Genomic DNA, 16747 nt, shown 5'->3' with positions numbered 1-16747 from the left:
GCTGCTTTTGAAGTAGGAATTCCTGCCATATCTTGGGTTGGGAGGACTAGCACACGGACCTGCGGGAAGACACACAGCGAGCTGTTCCTATGGTGCAAGACACAACCTCGCGTCTGCGATAGCCTCGCACTCCACTCCCGCCTGCGCCACTGTTAAGAGGGATTACACACCAACCGTATGTCTGGGACTCGTTCAGTTATCGAATTTTCAGAGAAGATATGACTGTCTAATTCTTGATGAATCAGATGAATGCTTTCTCGCCATTATCCGTGAGCATTGGGTCATGATCACATCGCCCACGGTCTCTGCTCTACGAAATAGTAAAACAAATCAAGCTTGGGAAAGCAGTGGTTCTCGGAATAACAGCGCCGCGAACATAAATAAACCGTTTCTACACTCTGTTCCTCCCTCGGACCCAGTACGGCAAGCTAACCGTCTTCCCATCAAGGTTTTGAAAATGCTTACGGCTCGGACAGGACACATTTTGCACCCAGAATATCTGCAGCCTTTGCCATCTACACCGGTTAGTCCAATTGAGGTAAGGTGTGGTATTATGTACACAAGAGCGATACTATTATTTGTTCAGGAATTGTTATTGTGTGGCTTATTCTTATTACTGAATAAGCTATAATAATGCCAAAACATGACCTGATTTCAGAATCGCTGAACTGACGCATTTTCACAATTGACTTTTTTCTTGCAGAATTTATCGTTGTTTTTAATATGTTTAATTTTTATAACTGTGGCATGGGCTAATGGCAGGCTACACGCATTTTAAAGCATGGAATGTTAATCTAGTCTCCCATAAGGCTAGCAAAACTATGCGCAATGCGATAGTCTACATCGCAGAATTGGATTTGCGTAATAATGGTCACAAAATCCAAATGTACATGTAATTGTTTATTATATTACCTGTCTGGCCTGTTGAATACTATTCAGAGTGAATAATATCCATTTTTATTTTTGCAGTTGGATGCCAAGAAAAGTCCTTTGGCTCTCTTGGCACAAACCTGCTCTCAAATCGGCAAGCCTGATCCGCCACCCGCTTCTAAGTTGTCCTCTGTAACCTCAAATGGATCTAATGACAAAGATTCCAAAACCGGTCCATTAAAACTAAGTGACATCGGAGTTGAAGACAAATCCAGTTTTAAACCTTATTCAAAATCGTCAGAGAAGAAGGATTCGTCCTCGGGGGCATCTAGTGGAGAGAAAACTGGTTTCCGTGTGCCTAGCGCCACCTGCCAACCGTTCACGCCAAGGACAGGCAGCCCCAATTCCAGCACTTCTGCATCTCCGTTGCCATCGGAGGGCAAATTGGGAGAGCGCGAGGACAAGAAAGAGGCTGAAAGTAATAAAAACAGTGTCGTGGACGTGTCTGGAACCACTAGCATCAGTCACAGCAGGATAAGCGTTAGTTGCGCTGGAATTAACGTGGACGTCAACCAACAGGAGACCACAACTGGATCAAAACCTGTAACGTCAGATTCTACATCTGTCTCCTCAAGTTCGTCAGCGTCGGTACTCGGGTCAGGGCTTGTGGCCCCCGTTTCCCCTTACAAACCTGGTCAAACGGTGTTTCCTCTTCCGCCCGCTGGCATGACATATCCTGGCACCTTGGCAGGGGCGTATGCTGGTTATCCTCAACATTTCCTGCCACCCGGAGGTAGCCTGGTAAATGCACAACTTGCGAGTTCACTGGGTTGCAGTAAAGCAGGATCGAGCCCTTTAGCGGGAGCCTCACCACCATCGATAATGTCTGCCAGTCTGTGCAGAGACCCGTACTGCCTGAGCTATCATTGCGCAAGCCACTTGGCTGGAGCGGCCGGTGCTTCTTGTGCGCACGACTCGGCGGCGGCCGCGGCCGCTTCGGCTCTCAAGTCCGGATATCCACTAATGTACCCTACGCACCCGTTACACGGAATGCACTCCTCGCCGCCATCTTTTACCGGACACCCTCTGTACCCTTACGGCTTCATGCTCCCCAACGACCCCTTACCGCACATATGCAACTGGGTGTCAGCTAACGGACCTTGCGACAAGCGCTTTTCTTCATCCGAAGAACTTCTGAACCACCTGCGGACCCACACCGCGTTCTCGGGAACAGAGAAATTGTTATCAGGTTACCCCGGCTCTTCGTCCTTAGCCAGCGCTGCAGCCGCGGCGATGGCATGCCACATGCACATGCCACCGACAGGACCCCCCGGAAGTCCCGGGACTTTGGCGCTTCGGAGCCCACATCACGCTTTAGGACTAAGCAACCGCTACCATCCATATTCTAAGAGCCCTTTGCCAACCCCTGGTGCCCCAGTGCCCGTGCCTGCAGCCACTGGGGCGTACTACTCCCCGTACGCACTGTACGGCCAAAGACTTACCACAGCCTCGGCGCTTGGATACCAGTGAAAAGAAACAGCCCGACGGTCACATATTTGTAAGAGATAAAACGATAAATATAGACTTTTGCATTAACTGTCCGCTTAAGGACTGGATCCGTGGACTTGCTGTATTTATTTATGTTAGCTTCAAGCGAGGAAAGAAGATATAAAATAATGGAAAAAAATTCAAAGTGCATTACTTTTAAACGGAACTCAATCGGTGAAGTCAAAACCCACGTTAGGCACTAATGGAAATTGAGGGAGTTCCTTTCGTTGTTTATTTGAAATTGCTATGATTGTATGGTTCGTTCTTATTTAATGTCTGATTGAAAAGAAAAAAAATTTACATGCATGTTTGTTACTAAAATCCCAACTTGTCCATATAATTTTAAATTGCAATTATTTTTAAGGTGTATACCATGGAAAGAGAATTGGTATTTTTTGTATGTATTCTGGAAAATAAGAAACAATTCTGTTCCAAAACTCCGTGTTCATAATTTTGTACGACCGCGCAGAATATACAGAGGCAGTAGTGAAAATGTCCACTGAATTCATTTTAGAGAATTCTATCTGGCATAGATGTTTAATCCGCTATAGCTATACAGAGTGGGGATCACCAAGGTTTTAAAAAGCAGTGGGTAGTGTACGCGTGTTCATATACTTGCACTGAATGACATTTATTCCAGTTTAAGCAACGCATAATATGGATTGTCTGGTTCAACTTGAATTGATTTCTAAGTAAATCCAACAATAGCCTATACGAAAGTTAAACAATATTTCTTAACAAAATACATTTACATATTACAGTTTAAACGATGGATTCGTAGTGATGCATTTTTGAACTGTACTTGTATTTCAAGCGCAATTTAAAGCAAGGAAACGCAAGCTGTTGAGCAATCTACACGTACTATTGATTCTGAACAACTGATCATCATGTGTTTTATTACCTTTTATATATTTATGTTTACTAAATTGAATTAATTTTTAAAAAATTGAATATAAAATATTATGGATTGTGAAATGCAGTATGTGGAAATGCCGTAGGCTATCTATTGTTGTTACGACTACAAACAATTGGCATTTCGACTACCTTTGAGAACTGGAGCTCACTAAATTCTCGTTTTGGATGGGAAAAACATGAAAAATGCTGAATGTGTATTCAGCGGCGTGTCTACATGCATTACATATAAAACCCCTCCTGTCTAAATAAAAAGTAAAGGCTACGTTATGTTTCACTGGAAAAGATGTTAGATATTGTCAATCTTCGTTATTTGTCGTTATTTTAGGCCATCGATATTAAGGTACTCAATGCAAAATGTATTTACGCGCAGGCACTTGACGTACCGATCATTTAAACGAGAATTAACAGCAATAAAACTAGTTGTTAGTAGGCCTATTGTTAAAAATTCATCAGAAGGCCATCGTTTAATATTTTACAGAAGCATAAGAAATACACTGATTGTATAATATCTTAGGCTTAGCGCCAGGAAACTGCACAAATGTTTTTTTTTTTTTTAAAGTTTCATCAGCACGTTTTTTCTGGAAACAGCTATCTTTTCTGTTTGCGTTATTTTTTGTTAATATTACACTAAGGATACTTTATATGTGACTGTCATTACTGTAATTCTGTTCGAATATATCTATTTAAAATTATTTTTATTTTACTTGAAGCAAATCTACAAAAAAATTGGGTTATTACCGGTGAATTAAAATAACACTTTGAAGAAGGCTTCTCTACGACAATTTATATTAGTGGTGAAGGCTACGACAAAATATAGCAATTGTAGCACCGTTTTATGCTCTTATGTGTTGCCTAAAATCTTCCCTTATTGTTCCAAGTTATAACTCGCTCGCAGTATTGGCAATTAGGTTTGGTGTGTAAAATGTATTGACGCCTTGAGTCAACAGTGAAACATGCATGATCATTTTATTCACAGGGAGAAAAAAAGACTGACGGAAGTCTGACAGGAAGGCAAGCTTTGCAAAAAAAAAAAATATTTTCCTAATGGTTGTAAAATAAGTAGCCCACTTCTCACTCTGAACGCTTTTTAAAAGCCATGGTGTATTTTCTCATCTCCTGAAGAACTAAAGCCTGACAGCACTCTCATCCATCTTCAACGCAACGCCACGAAACGGAATAATGTTAACGATGTGCATACAGATCCCCTGGAAAATATTCCACATGTCAGAACTGGATAGTGGCACAATGGCGCGCGGCCAATTTGCACTAAAATAACTGCTTTTCACCAAATGACGGATTTGTACTTGGACTATATGGTATATTCATCTATTTTTTAACTCTACCTAAGGACACATACCAAAATCTTTTTATTATTATTTTTATTTATTTTTTGGTGGTGGTGGTGGGGGGTTACATTCGATTAAGGCTTAGAGCAGTGGGATAATTTGCGCGTCTGTGTTTAAATGTCAAATAGTAAATGTAGCGTTGAACCAGGTCAGGTTGGCACTATATTTAATGAATGCAGGCCAAATGAAAAATTAATAATGGGGTCAATATGACAAAATACGTTTTGTACCTTAATTAAAATATAGAAAAACATAGAAGAAAGACGCCACACACAGTGAGGGCGTTTAATAGCTATGAGATTCCGTAATGCGTCTATATCTCATCTGTTTGATTAGTAAAACTCAGCAGGGGACAATTTAAACGTTTATGCTTATATTACAGCCTCTACCACGTGATACTTCCATGGGTGTTCAGTGCTCACTTCACAGAAGTGTAGCTGATTAGAGTTGCAATGGAGAAATATTTTGGGTATCTAATAATAATAATAATAATAACAATAAATCTTATCAGCTTTTTTTTTAAATTAAAGACTAATTCCCATGAGTCAGCTTCATGCATTCTGAATTAAAACTATCTTTAACACGCATGTTAGAGAAAAAGAAATGAATAGACCTAAGTAGATGCATAAATTTATGAATTGTAAAAAAAAAAAAGTAAAATTAAAAGAATACATTTCCATTGATCAGTTTTGTAATTTAACACTTGCATTTTGTATTATTAAGCATATTTACACACACCAAAAAAGAAAATAAATAAAATATGTAGGCCAAGTAAAAATACATGTTTAAGCATTTATGACCGGTGGACTGAAAACGCGAGGAACGCTAAATGGCAGTCTTTATCAATGGTAGCTTTGTTACCGTGGTAACACTCAACACATGAAAAACAACGTTCCCGACAGCCTTCATCGGTCGTGATATGTAGCATAGCTTGCAAAATAACCTTCGTTTAACCTTATGAGCAAGGCTTTGTGCGAATAACGTTACACAAAGTTTTTGCACTTGAATTACACACCAGCAGATGAAAACAGCAGCCAATAATTCCGTATTTGTAATTGTGCCTTGAACCTTTTCTTAATTGTGTGTAGGCCTATAGTTTTCTATTTAATTACACTCGGTGAGTTTAAAGACATCAGTTCCTCCATTCATTTTGTGATAAATCATGATAATATTGTGAACAAAAACTCATGAGCAGGCTATGGTAGTCGTCCTTATTTTTATATTATTTTCAAATACAAACTACCGATTTTTAAAATATATCGCTACTGTGTACAATGCACCCCACGCATTTAATTTTCCAGTTTCAAACTGTTTTGGTAACTTCTTACCACTTCCAAAGTCTTTCACATACTAACAGTATCTATACATGTCACCCTTCTGGCTTTTAATTTATTCTCAAGCAAAAAGCAAAAATGTTGCTCTTGCTGAAGTCCCTGCGAGTTTAAGATTGGTGCGATGACAGTGAAAAAGAGCAGCGTTTCCAATTTTGCCCGCGTTTTCCCCCGTCAGGGCAGCTGTATAGACCTTCCCATTGGAAAGAGCAATTCATCATGAGGCCACGCCCCCTTGGGCTGTCATAGAAACAGCACATGGGCACATGTGCGCATAAATTACTCCCCTCTCCCAGACTCCCAGAGTGGATAGAGAATACAAAGAGGTACTCACATAAATAAATATGACGTATCTATGACATAGGCCTACTTATACTGCAGATGGTCTAATCAAATCAGCAGAACAGGCTGCTAAAGACGATAACAGAGCGAGAATACTAGACACGAAAGAACATTTTATTATTACTGTACTTCAGCGTAAATAACTGAGTGACCAAAATACAGCAGATCTACCAAAATAAAAATGAAATGAAGCATCCATAATATAAATAAAAAATAAGTTTCACATATTGTTAATGGCAGTGTCTCCGGGTTCTGTAGGTGATGACAGCTGAACAGAATCATGATGAAACAAAAGTGAGGTCAAAGTTTGAAAGGTCAAGTGAGGGTCAGTGTGTAAAGGATTGCAACATTAAGAGGACTGGCTCAAGGAGAGCTCTTTCAAAAACGCTAAGGTTCCTTTAATATTTAATACGGGAAATGTTTGTCCAGTCATGTATTTCTGTCAAAATAACAAGAGAAAGAACACTTTTGCCAAGAGTTGCTCAGATGCTGTGAAGTGCGATTACTGAAATTGGTCTGAAACCAATACCGCCTGTTTATCCTTCAGCCTGTGACTCCTGACTGGCTAACCACTGGAGATTCTGCTTACAAAGAACAGCGGTTGTTTTTATTTCATTTCCATGAACATTTGTATAGTACTAGCACTTGTACTGTTCTGCATAAAATAACCCTATATATATATATATAGTGAGCTCCATAATGTTTGGGACAAGGACATATTAATTTTTTTTATTTGGCACTGTACTCCCAAATTTTAGATTTGTAATCAAACAATTAACACATCGCTAAAGAGCAGATTCTCAGCTTTTATTATAAATAGTTCCCCCTTTCAGGTGTTTCTGATTAGTCGGGTGTTTTATTTGCTCCCATAGTTCAGGTATAAGAGAGTTTTCAGCATCTAATCTCTATTTTAGACTTTTGATTGCCTTTGGAGTCTGTTATTGGTGTTTGTCAACATGAGTACCAGATTTGTGCCAAAGAAAGTCAAGGAAGCCATTATGAGGCTGAGAATTAATAATTAAAAAAAAAAAAAACAGTCAGGGACATACGCCAAACCTTAGGCTCATCAAAATCAACTGCTTGGAACATAATTAAGAAGAAAGAGAGCACTGGTGAGCTCAGTAATCCCAAAGGGCTTGGTAGGCTAAGGAGCACCTCTACATTGATGACCGAAGAATCCTCACCATAAAGAAGGAAACCCCGAAAACCTGTCTGATAGACCAGAGACACTCTCGAGGAGGCAGGTGGGGACGTGTCAGTAACTACTGTCCACAAAGGAAGTCACAGACGGAACTACAGAGCCTACACTGCAAGATCCAAACTGCTACTCACACGCAAACACAGGACGACCAGGAGCCTAAAAGAGCCAGCAGAGTTCTCGAGAATCTTGCAGACAGATGAGACCAAGATTCACTTGGATCAGAGGCAAGAGCAAGTGAGGCAAGACCAGGCAGCGCTGGCAGGGGTGACGGTTGCATGTGTGCGCCCAGGCCAGTAACACGGGGGTGTAGGGCATGTGTAGCCGACCAGTACTGGACCCGGGGGTGTTACGTTGGGCATGTGGCGCCATTGTGACACACGGGGGTGGGGGTGTTACGGTTTGGGCATGTGTGGCAGCCCCAGGCCCAGCTCGCCTGTGACACACGGGGGTGGGGGTGTTACGGTTTGGGCATGTGTGGCAGCCCCAGGCCCAGCTCATTTGTGACACACGGGGGTGGGGGTGTTACGGTTTGGGCATGTGTGGCAGCCACAGGCATTGGCTCATTTGTCTTCACTGATGATTTAACTGCTGACCTCAGCGGATGAATGAATTTTGAAGTGTACAGAAGCATCTTATCTGCTCAGGATCAACAAAATGCCTCCAAACTCATGGAATGGCACGTCATCCTACAGCAAGACAATGTCACGGAACTCACTGTACATCTAGTCACATACACATTATATATTACAATATAACTATATTTGAAATCTCCATTATGTGGTAAAACCTTATTTGTTAATTGCTATCAATTTATTCACAACGCTTTGCACAAGGAATGGTGAACATGCATATTAAGTTGTAATTATGTGAGGGTCATTTACTGAGATATTTGACATTAAATACATGACAATCATAACATACATTTACAAATCATCGCTTATGTTTTGGGAATCATGTTATATTAGCGCATTGAACTCTATATTTGTGAATCGTGTTCAATATTTCAGAATCATATTCAATTTATGAACATAATTTTTTTTGTCAGTTGCCCCACGCTGCACTTTGACCGAAGTGAGTGTGGGCAAATGCAGTGCTCACGCTCCAGTCAGATGCAACTCGGAGAAACGTGGACGTGAATATGACTGTGTACACAACCGTCTCCACTGTCAGTTCAGTGAAAGCAGTGCAGTTCAGAATTTTTGGGGTATAATCAATATCTTCTCAACAATCGCATGCAGTCAGTAAGGCTGCGGTCAAAGGTATCGGCAGTGATTCAAACCAGAAAAGACTTCGCCCCCTCTCCGAGACTGTGCCAGCAGAAGTAATGATTTTTGGGCTTCTCAGCACAAATAATGACGTCATAAACCTGCAGCCTCAAAGGACTGTGCTGCAGTGTTTGAAAAGGAAGCTCCCTAAAAGCACAGAAACTCTGATGGAGGTTTGCCGTATGGAAAGAGGGAAACTATCATCCACACTGTATATTACAGCGAGTCATTTTGAGAATATGAGGAATAATTTCATACATCAAAATGTCTGGGATGATCTGCGAATCGTGATGCTTTTGCCTTCTAACCTCGATGCTGTAACTGAATTCTGCTGCACAGCTAATACAGCTAATAATATTTTACACCACAAGCCAGCAACTTGGCGCCTGCGCAATCTTGTGCATTCCCAGTATCAGTGTTGTGTGAGCATTTAAAGCGTGACATCACAGATACTCCATGTGATATGAATTTTCTCAACTGAACATTCCAATGCTGATGTAACCATCACTGCTGGTAACTGAAAGCAAAGCAGTTCTAGAACACTGACTTAGAAAGTTGGAAAAACATTTTTTTTAAACTACTCTTATCAAAGCTTCACTATTTCAGACAAAGGAAAAAAATGAACATTGTTTGCCAGCCAGTTTTTTTTTAAATTAGCCCATTAGTGATATTATAGCAAATTGGCATTGAGCTAAAAAATGTCATCCAATGGATCGCTGGGTATCACTGGGAAACCAAATGCCTCTACAAAAAAATACCTTCCTGATGATAATTTTGTAGAGGCCCTGTAAAATAACATATTCCTAGTGTTGTTTCTTTTTTCCATAACAACAGGACAGGGATAGAAGAAAGGCCCCCACTTCCATCCATCCAAGAAACTGAAGCATGTACGGACTGTGTTACATTCACTGTAAAACCAGAGAACTTCGACACTAGTTAACTGCTTTCAGGAAGATGTTTCGCTTTGGTATGAGTGTCTCTCTTCCTTTAATGAGTATGGACTCTGAACTGAAATTACATTTAAATCTCAGGCAGGGTTGATATATGTAGGCCACAGATAGAAGGGAAGAGCAGGCGGAATCTCGGGTGTGGCCAGGCGGAATCCCGGGTGTGGCCAGGCGGAATCTTGGGTGTGGCCAGGCCTCACATTGGGCCTGTATTTACAGCCTTATTCCACTATAGCGCTCAGCCTTCAGCTAACTGTGCGCATCTGTGTTTACTGTAGTTTTATTCTGGGATGTCTCAGAAGAGCCTGGACAGCTTTGGCTAAAGAAACATCCCAGAGTTTAACCCTTTAAAGCAGGCAGTCAGAGGGCTTTTATAACCTTGGAAAGGAGCCACTGTGACCTGCTGGTACAGTCCTCAGGTCAAGCGGAGAAAAGAAGTTCATACGGTAGAAGAAGTTCACAAGTGTTCTGGTGATTCTGTAATAAGTTCATATGGTAAAGGGTTCTGGTGATTCTGTAATAGAGGGCTCTGAATTTTCTTGCACTGGGGGGAGTACCTCCTGATCTAGACTCAATCTGTCAGAGTGAAGACTGTTAGGCTCAGCCTAAACTAGTGGGGAGTACCTCCTGATCTAGACTCAACCTGTCAGAGGCTCAGCCTAATTCTACTCCGCAATCCACCAGCTGCGCTGCTATAGTTACTGTGCTACACAAAGAGCCAGTGCACATGTTTGACGTCACCATTGTATCACACACACACACACGCACACACGCGACACACGCACGCACGCACGTACACACGCACACACACACGTACGCACGCACGTACGCACGCACGTACACACGCACGCGCACACACACGCACGCACACACACACACACGTACACACGCACACAAAAAGCCAACAGAGCTGTCAGCCATTTACAGTAGTACTTTAAATTTACAGGTCCTTTAATGTTTCATAAATGTGCAGCGCTTTACTGTAACTAAGATACAGCACACTACTGCATTTTCTTTAAACAGTAAATAGGTTTACAATAAATAACAGAGAGCAGGTATGGCAGCTAATTACTGCAGATGTAGTTTTTTACAGTTCTGTAATTCAGTAAAGCAGTAGTCCACAGTTAAAATTCAGCAAATATAGATAAATGTTTTACAGCGCACATGCGCCACTGCTAAGTTGCAACGCTAGCACAATGCAAAGCCAACTGGAAATGGGTTTGTACCAAGCCAGGATGAATCAGGTTGTGACATACACCAGGCCATGCATCAAAAACACATAAGCACTTCTGCTTTTATCAGTTAGTATGGTCTGAGACAAGGAATCTAAGCTGTATCCAACAGCTGTTCCAAATTTCGAAGTTAGAAAAAATAAATATTATTTCATTTTAATGTGACTGCAGTATCTAACAAAAATAGAACAAAGCCAATTTGATTTATTATGGAAAAATGAGATTATCTAGACATGCAGAGAAGCTGGTCCAACTACTTTTTTGACAAATAAGTTAAGAAACAGACATCCCAGGAGTGTGGTGGTTTAATGGAAGCGCTTGTAGTCTGCCATGTTTGCCACATGGGCAGAGGGGCCCAATATGATAAAAACTGCAACCAGCACTCCAGCACTAAGGACCATACATCTGAACTCTGAAATATTAGTTTTCAATGTCAGTTTTTCTTTGCTTAGCAGGCCCACTTATCCTGAGTAACTTATGCAGCTTTGCCTTTTGAAACATGCTGGAAATGTACACGGATGGATATTTACTGAGGAAATTCAGTTACTCAGGGTTTCATACCTGGGAAATGGACCGGCAAACAAGGCCAGTTCTTTAATAACCATAACAACACATTTCAGCCCAAACTGATGCAGTTTAGCAATTCTGCAAAACTTCTAAAAACTCCGCCCATTTCCCATGGTGCCTCCTGTCTTCAAACCTCCAACATCACAACAGTGTGAAGCTAATAAGCGTGTAGCCAGAAGGTTTTGGGGTCAAATCCCAGCTTTGCTTTGCATTGAGCTAGGAAGTCCCAGGTAGGGCATTGCCATTGGGCTCTTAAGTTAGCTGCTTATTTGATTGTCTCCATATTTTGCCCTGCTGTAGAAATGGGTGAGGGGCCATGGCGGAATGTGTGATGTCATCATGCGTGGCCTGCATGGCGGAATGTGTGATGTCATCACACGCGTCCTGCATGGCGGAATGTATGATGTCATTACGGGGCCTGCATGGCGGAATGTGTGATGTCATCACGCGCGGTATGCGCTGATTTATTGTGACACGGGGAAGGAGCGGTCGCTGCTTCTGTGACTGCGGTAATGAAGCTGTGAGCCAGACAGCATGAAACGAAGCAAGGCCTTACAATTTAATCAGCTCGTAAACAGATCAGCCGCATCGAGCAAACCACATTATTATCCATCCAGAGTAAATCACGCTAATCTCAGGAGATAAAATCAACATCATTAATGGTCACATGTCATATTCATCAACACTAAAGCATCCCTTTTGACAGATTAATCCTAACCGCATCTCCCAAGATGTATGGAAATGGGCCTTGCAGCAAACAATTCACCCGTAACAAGCAGCTCCAAACCCTGCTTGGCTTTTATGTGTCATTTTCCACATTGATTTACAAATTTTAAGTGCTCATCAAGGTGATATATGGGAGGGAAAATGGCGTTTGCAATACTATGTCACTCAAAATGTGTCATCTTCTGCCTCCTTCCTGTGGCTTGAAAGCCTAATTTAGTTCATTTAAGACCGGCTGGGGGATCGCTGTCTGCTCCATGATATGTCTCCATTTGCTTCATTTACACTTTTTGGTTTTTGACAAAGAATATATTATGGAAATGCACCCGTCCCTGGGAATGCTTAATGTTCAGACCCTGAGATAAATATTCACGACAAGTCGCTGTGTGTCACTGACTGTTAATAGCTCAATAAATGTAAAAATGAGATTTCAAAAGACTTTATTCTTACATATATAATTATTTATCAGTGTCTTGAGGGCTTTTTTTTTTTTACAACAAACTATAAAAACTGAATGTTGTATTCGGTTATACAATCTGCGTGAAAGGGCTGCCTTCTTAACTGGCTCTTATAAAAACAGCCGGCTGATTCCAAATGAACAGATTTCTGTAATTATATATTTTATTCAGAGCATTGCCCTGATCTCTATACAAACTGTTCACATCAAGAATAATACTGAGGGGAAGAGGGTAATATGAAAATAATAAACAGGCTATAAAATGATTATTTTACTGTATGACTGAAAAGTCAATCTAGCAGCCCAAATTCTGCTGCTTCCTGCAGGTTTACACCAGTTTCTCTGGGTAAGAATGGAGCGAGCTCCATATTGGCACTGATGCTGGAACCCTTCAGTTTGTCTTTGCTATATTGCAGTAAACCTGCTGTTTCGTATTCTAGGAGACCTGCTCATACCCTTCTGGGCAGTGTGCACAGTATGGTATGGTGTAATGTACTTTCTCATAATATGAACAAGATTTAAAATACGTCATTCCACATCGCCATACCAAACATTAAACATTTTCCATACAATAAAGTGTGTTAAAACAGGTGACCATAATTTATGAGCTGCCTGTTCTGGACCACCGGGTTAGAGAATACTTCAGAATGATTCATACGCAAACATTAGCAATCAAAGATGTTCCTCTTTTCATTTTTGTTAGGAACTGATTTGGTGCTCAGATCTGCTCTATATAGTTCATAATTCATCTTTTTCCATTTAACAATGATATGCAACAGACTGCAGTATACAGTAAAATGTCCAGTGTTAACTCCACTCTTGCGGAGGTTATACGAGGTTCGACTATTGCCAGAGTGGACTCATAAACAGTGTTAGAGTTGAAGGAACACAGGGCATTTGACTGAGTACTGTTAGACATGGTGCATAGTCCTCAGCAGCACTTCAGGTGTACACACAGCAAACTGCTGTTCTTTGGTTCTCTGGAACTATACTTACTATTCATTTCCAATACCATGGTTCATCATATCAAGTTACTACCAGCAACCGCACACACCTTCCTACCCCATCCTACCCCAACCCACCCTATCCTACTCCAAACCAACCCATCCTAGCCCATCCCATCCCACCCCATCTTACCCCATCCTACCCCATCCCACCCCATCCTACCTCATTCCACCCCATCCCACCCCATCCTACCCCATCTTACCCCATCCTACCTCATTCCACCCCATCCTACTCCATCTTACCCCATCCCACCCAATCCTACCCCATCTTACCCCATCCTACCCCATCCCACCCCATCCTACCCCATCTTACCCCATCTTACCCCATCTTACCCCATCCCACCCTATGCTAACCCATCTCACCCCAAACCCGATGTCAAAATTAGGTGTAGGATTTGGGACACACAGTAATAGACAGTAATTAATTAATTATTATGTAATTGCAAATTATGACCATTGTCCTCTGTAGTTGAACACTTGATGGCAGCCCACATCTTTTTAAATCATTCACAATAATGTAATGATGTTTTCTTATAGAAAAGCTGGAGAATACTACAGAACACATACATGTCTAAGGGCTATGTGAAACTGACAATGAATATTCTCATGATATTTACAAGACAGTATTCATCTTTAGGGTTAGAGTAAAGAAAAAGGTCATAATATCCAACCATTAACTTTGAAGCAAATGCATTTTGGTTGATGCATCTTATACTTCATAGGTCAAAACTTTCTAATGCCATTACCCTTTCCTTATGTGTCATTAGTAAAAATCTTTATGCTGTTTTTTTTAAAGCACTCACCATTCAAAATGTCAATTTACCTGAGCAAGGACTAAATTACACTGACAGACACATTCAGAAACCTTACTGGCTGACCTAAAGCCTGACTGTCTGACCATCCACATGTTCCTTCACAGTGATTAGGACCTAAAAGCCCTTCTAGATCCACACAGCATGTCCTAAACCAAGACGTATGATACCCACATTTATCATTTATAACCAGCTGGCCAAACGTAAAATAAAAGCACTGTACCACCACAGCGAATTTAAGCCCACTCCTTACCCTTGATTAAAGCTGCTGTTCCCCCCTCTCACATAGCACCTGTCACAAGCGAAGGGGTGGCGGATATGGACAGAAACACGTGCAGAGAAAAGCATTACTGGACCAGAGCAACCGCAGACTTAGGAGACTGAACAGCTCCCTTCAGTCGCATCTTCATCACATTCACAACGAAAAATCAACAAGGAAGTACTGTTTCCTCGATACGCGCCCGTCTCGAAACATCGGAAGGGATGAGACACCGCGAACACCGCGGATCGAACCCGGAGACGCGGGGTGTCGCTAAAGAATAGCCCCACGGAGCTCCAAGGCTTCTGCACGCTCCCAGAGCTCGTTTGTCTGGTAAATTTTAGTTTTACCTTTGAAACAGGCTCTCGACTTCCATTCAGGTCTGGCCCGCGCAGTGCCCGATAAAAGCAGACCAAAAGAGGAATACCACAGAGCCGTGAGATGAGGCTCCGCGTCCTTCTGCAGGTAAGGGTGCTCACCGCTAGCAACGGCCGGCCGTCTGGTTACAGGTGTGAGAATGACCTCGATTCAGAGATGCACAAAAATACATCTGAACGTATTTTGAAACAAGACATAGAATACCCCAGATGTAAATGCACTAAGATAAACTATAAAAAACTAGTCCCAAACAATGTATCAAAATAATACAGTGTTTTTAAAACACAAAAACACAAAGCATTACATTTACTTGTAAAAGCTATAGGGCCTCATCATTTCTTCGTGTAACTTTTTCCTGGATAACATCCAGCGCGTTTTCTCCATAAATATTTGCCGGTTCTGCAGCATGGGAAAGGCCCTGGAGTATACTGTAACACACGTCTGCAGTCTATCACTGACTCCTCTCATGCCATGCCCAGTTCTGAAAAGCTTGGACATAAAATGTTTTACAAGGACAAGTTTCATAACTGCTGTGAAACAAGGCTATATGTCCTGGAAGATAAATAAAATGCATCAGGGCCTATCATCCCGAAATCACTGAAGCCATTTGAAGTTAATAGTCTAGGAACATCTATTAATAGAATATTAAGGTCTAAATTGAATTACTTTGGAGTGTTTTGTTATTTGTATTTTATGAGCTTGATGTAGATTTCACATGATATTTCAGGAAGAGATTTTTCTTTATTTTCAGTGTACACTAAATACATCCTGGTAGCCTATCTGGTATCAATCCAGGTAGCGTATCCAACTCCCTAATCAACTTGTCATTTAGCCTGTTATTATCCATTCAGAAACTAGACAGTCTCACAAGGTTTGCACCTGTCAGATATTATATAACGGGATTTCATTAGTCGCGATTCGCCATGATGTGTGATGTCTCAAAATGTATTATATAAAATACATATTTCAATACAGCAGCTCTACATATGCGATGATGCTATATTGCTATATTGCAAATACAGCTCTCTCACACAGAATTGTTTTTGCAAATGTGGAGGAAATTGAATATGAAAATGAAAAATGCACAAAATGAGGTTAAATGTGGGCTGGGCTAAATTGTTAATTAAGGGATGTGTCTTTTGTGATCTTAGCAAATGGACATGTTCTCTTCTGCTTTAGATTAGGGCGTGTATGAGTGAACTTGTAATACTATCTCTGTCGGAACCAAATGAGGCTGTTTTAGGGTTAGGACTTAGGGTTAGAGTTACAATTTGGTTAAGGTTAGGGTTAGAGGTTACGGAATGAATGTAGTCAATGGGAAGTCCTCATAAGGATAGCAGTACGGGACTGTGTGTGTGTCTGCACATGTGTGTCTCTGCGTGTGTGTGTGTGCGTGCGCGTGTGTATGTGTCTCTGTCTCCCGGTTCTTTATATGCTGGTAATGGTGCTGCAGTCCTAGGACATCCATTTTCTGTGGGTACACCTGCACTTCCCTTGTAACAGTGGAGTCCTGCCAGAGAGGGTGTTCCTCATTTCCCTTCAGAGTCGAG

The 16747-nt window shown here is 41.4% G+C and overlaps 2 protein-coding genes across 4 annotated transcripts in view; one reads left to right on the top strand and one right to left on the bottom strand.

Moving 5' to 3' along the window:
- lrmda (leucine rich melanocyte differentiation associated) overlaps nucleotides 1-16747 on the bottom strand; it is a 303283-nt gene that overhangs the window by 228874 nt on the left and 57662 nt on the right. The gene's annotated exons all lie outside the window — the stretch shown is intronic.
- znf503 (zinc finger protein 503) lies at nucleotides 27-7431 on the top strand. Its single transcript, XM_064317274.1, has 2 exons — nucleotides 27-538; nucleotides 970-7431. The coding sequence occupies exons 1-2, from the start codon at nucleotides 284-286 to the stop codon at nucleotides 2398-2400; spliced, it is 1686 nt and encodes a 561-aa protein (XP_064173344.1). The 5' UTR covers nucleotides 27-283; the 3' UTR covers nucleotides 2401-7431.

This window comes from Anguilla rostrata, chromosome 18 (assembly GCF_018555375.3).
Source record: "Anguilla rostrata isolate EN2019 chromosome 18, ASM1855537v3, whole genome shotgun sequence".
Lineage (NCBI taxonomy): Eukaryota > Metazoa > Chordata > Actinopteri > Anguilliformes > Anguillidae > Anguilla > Anguilla rostrata.
This window is presented reverse-complemented; position numbering and strand designations above follow the sequence as displayed.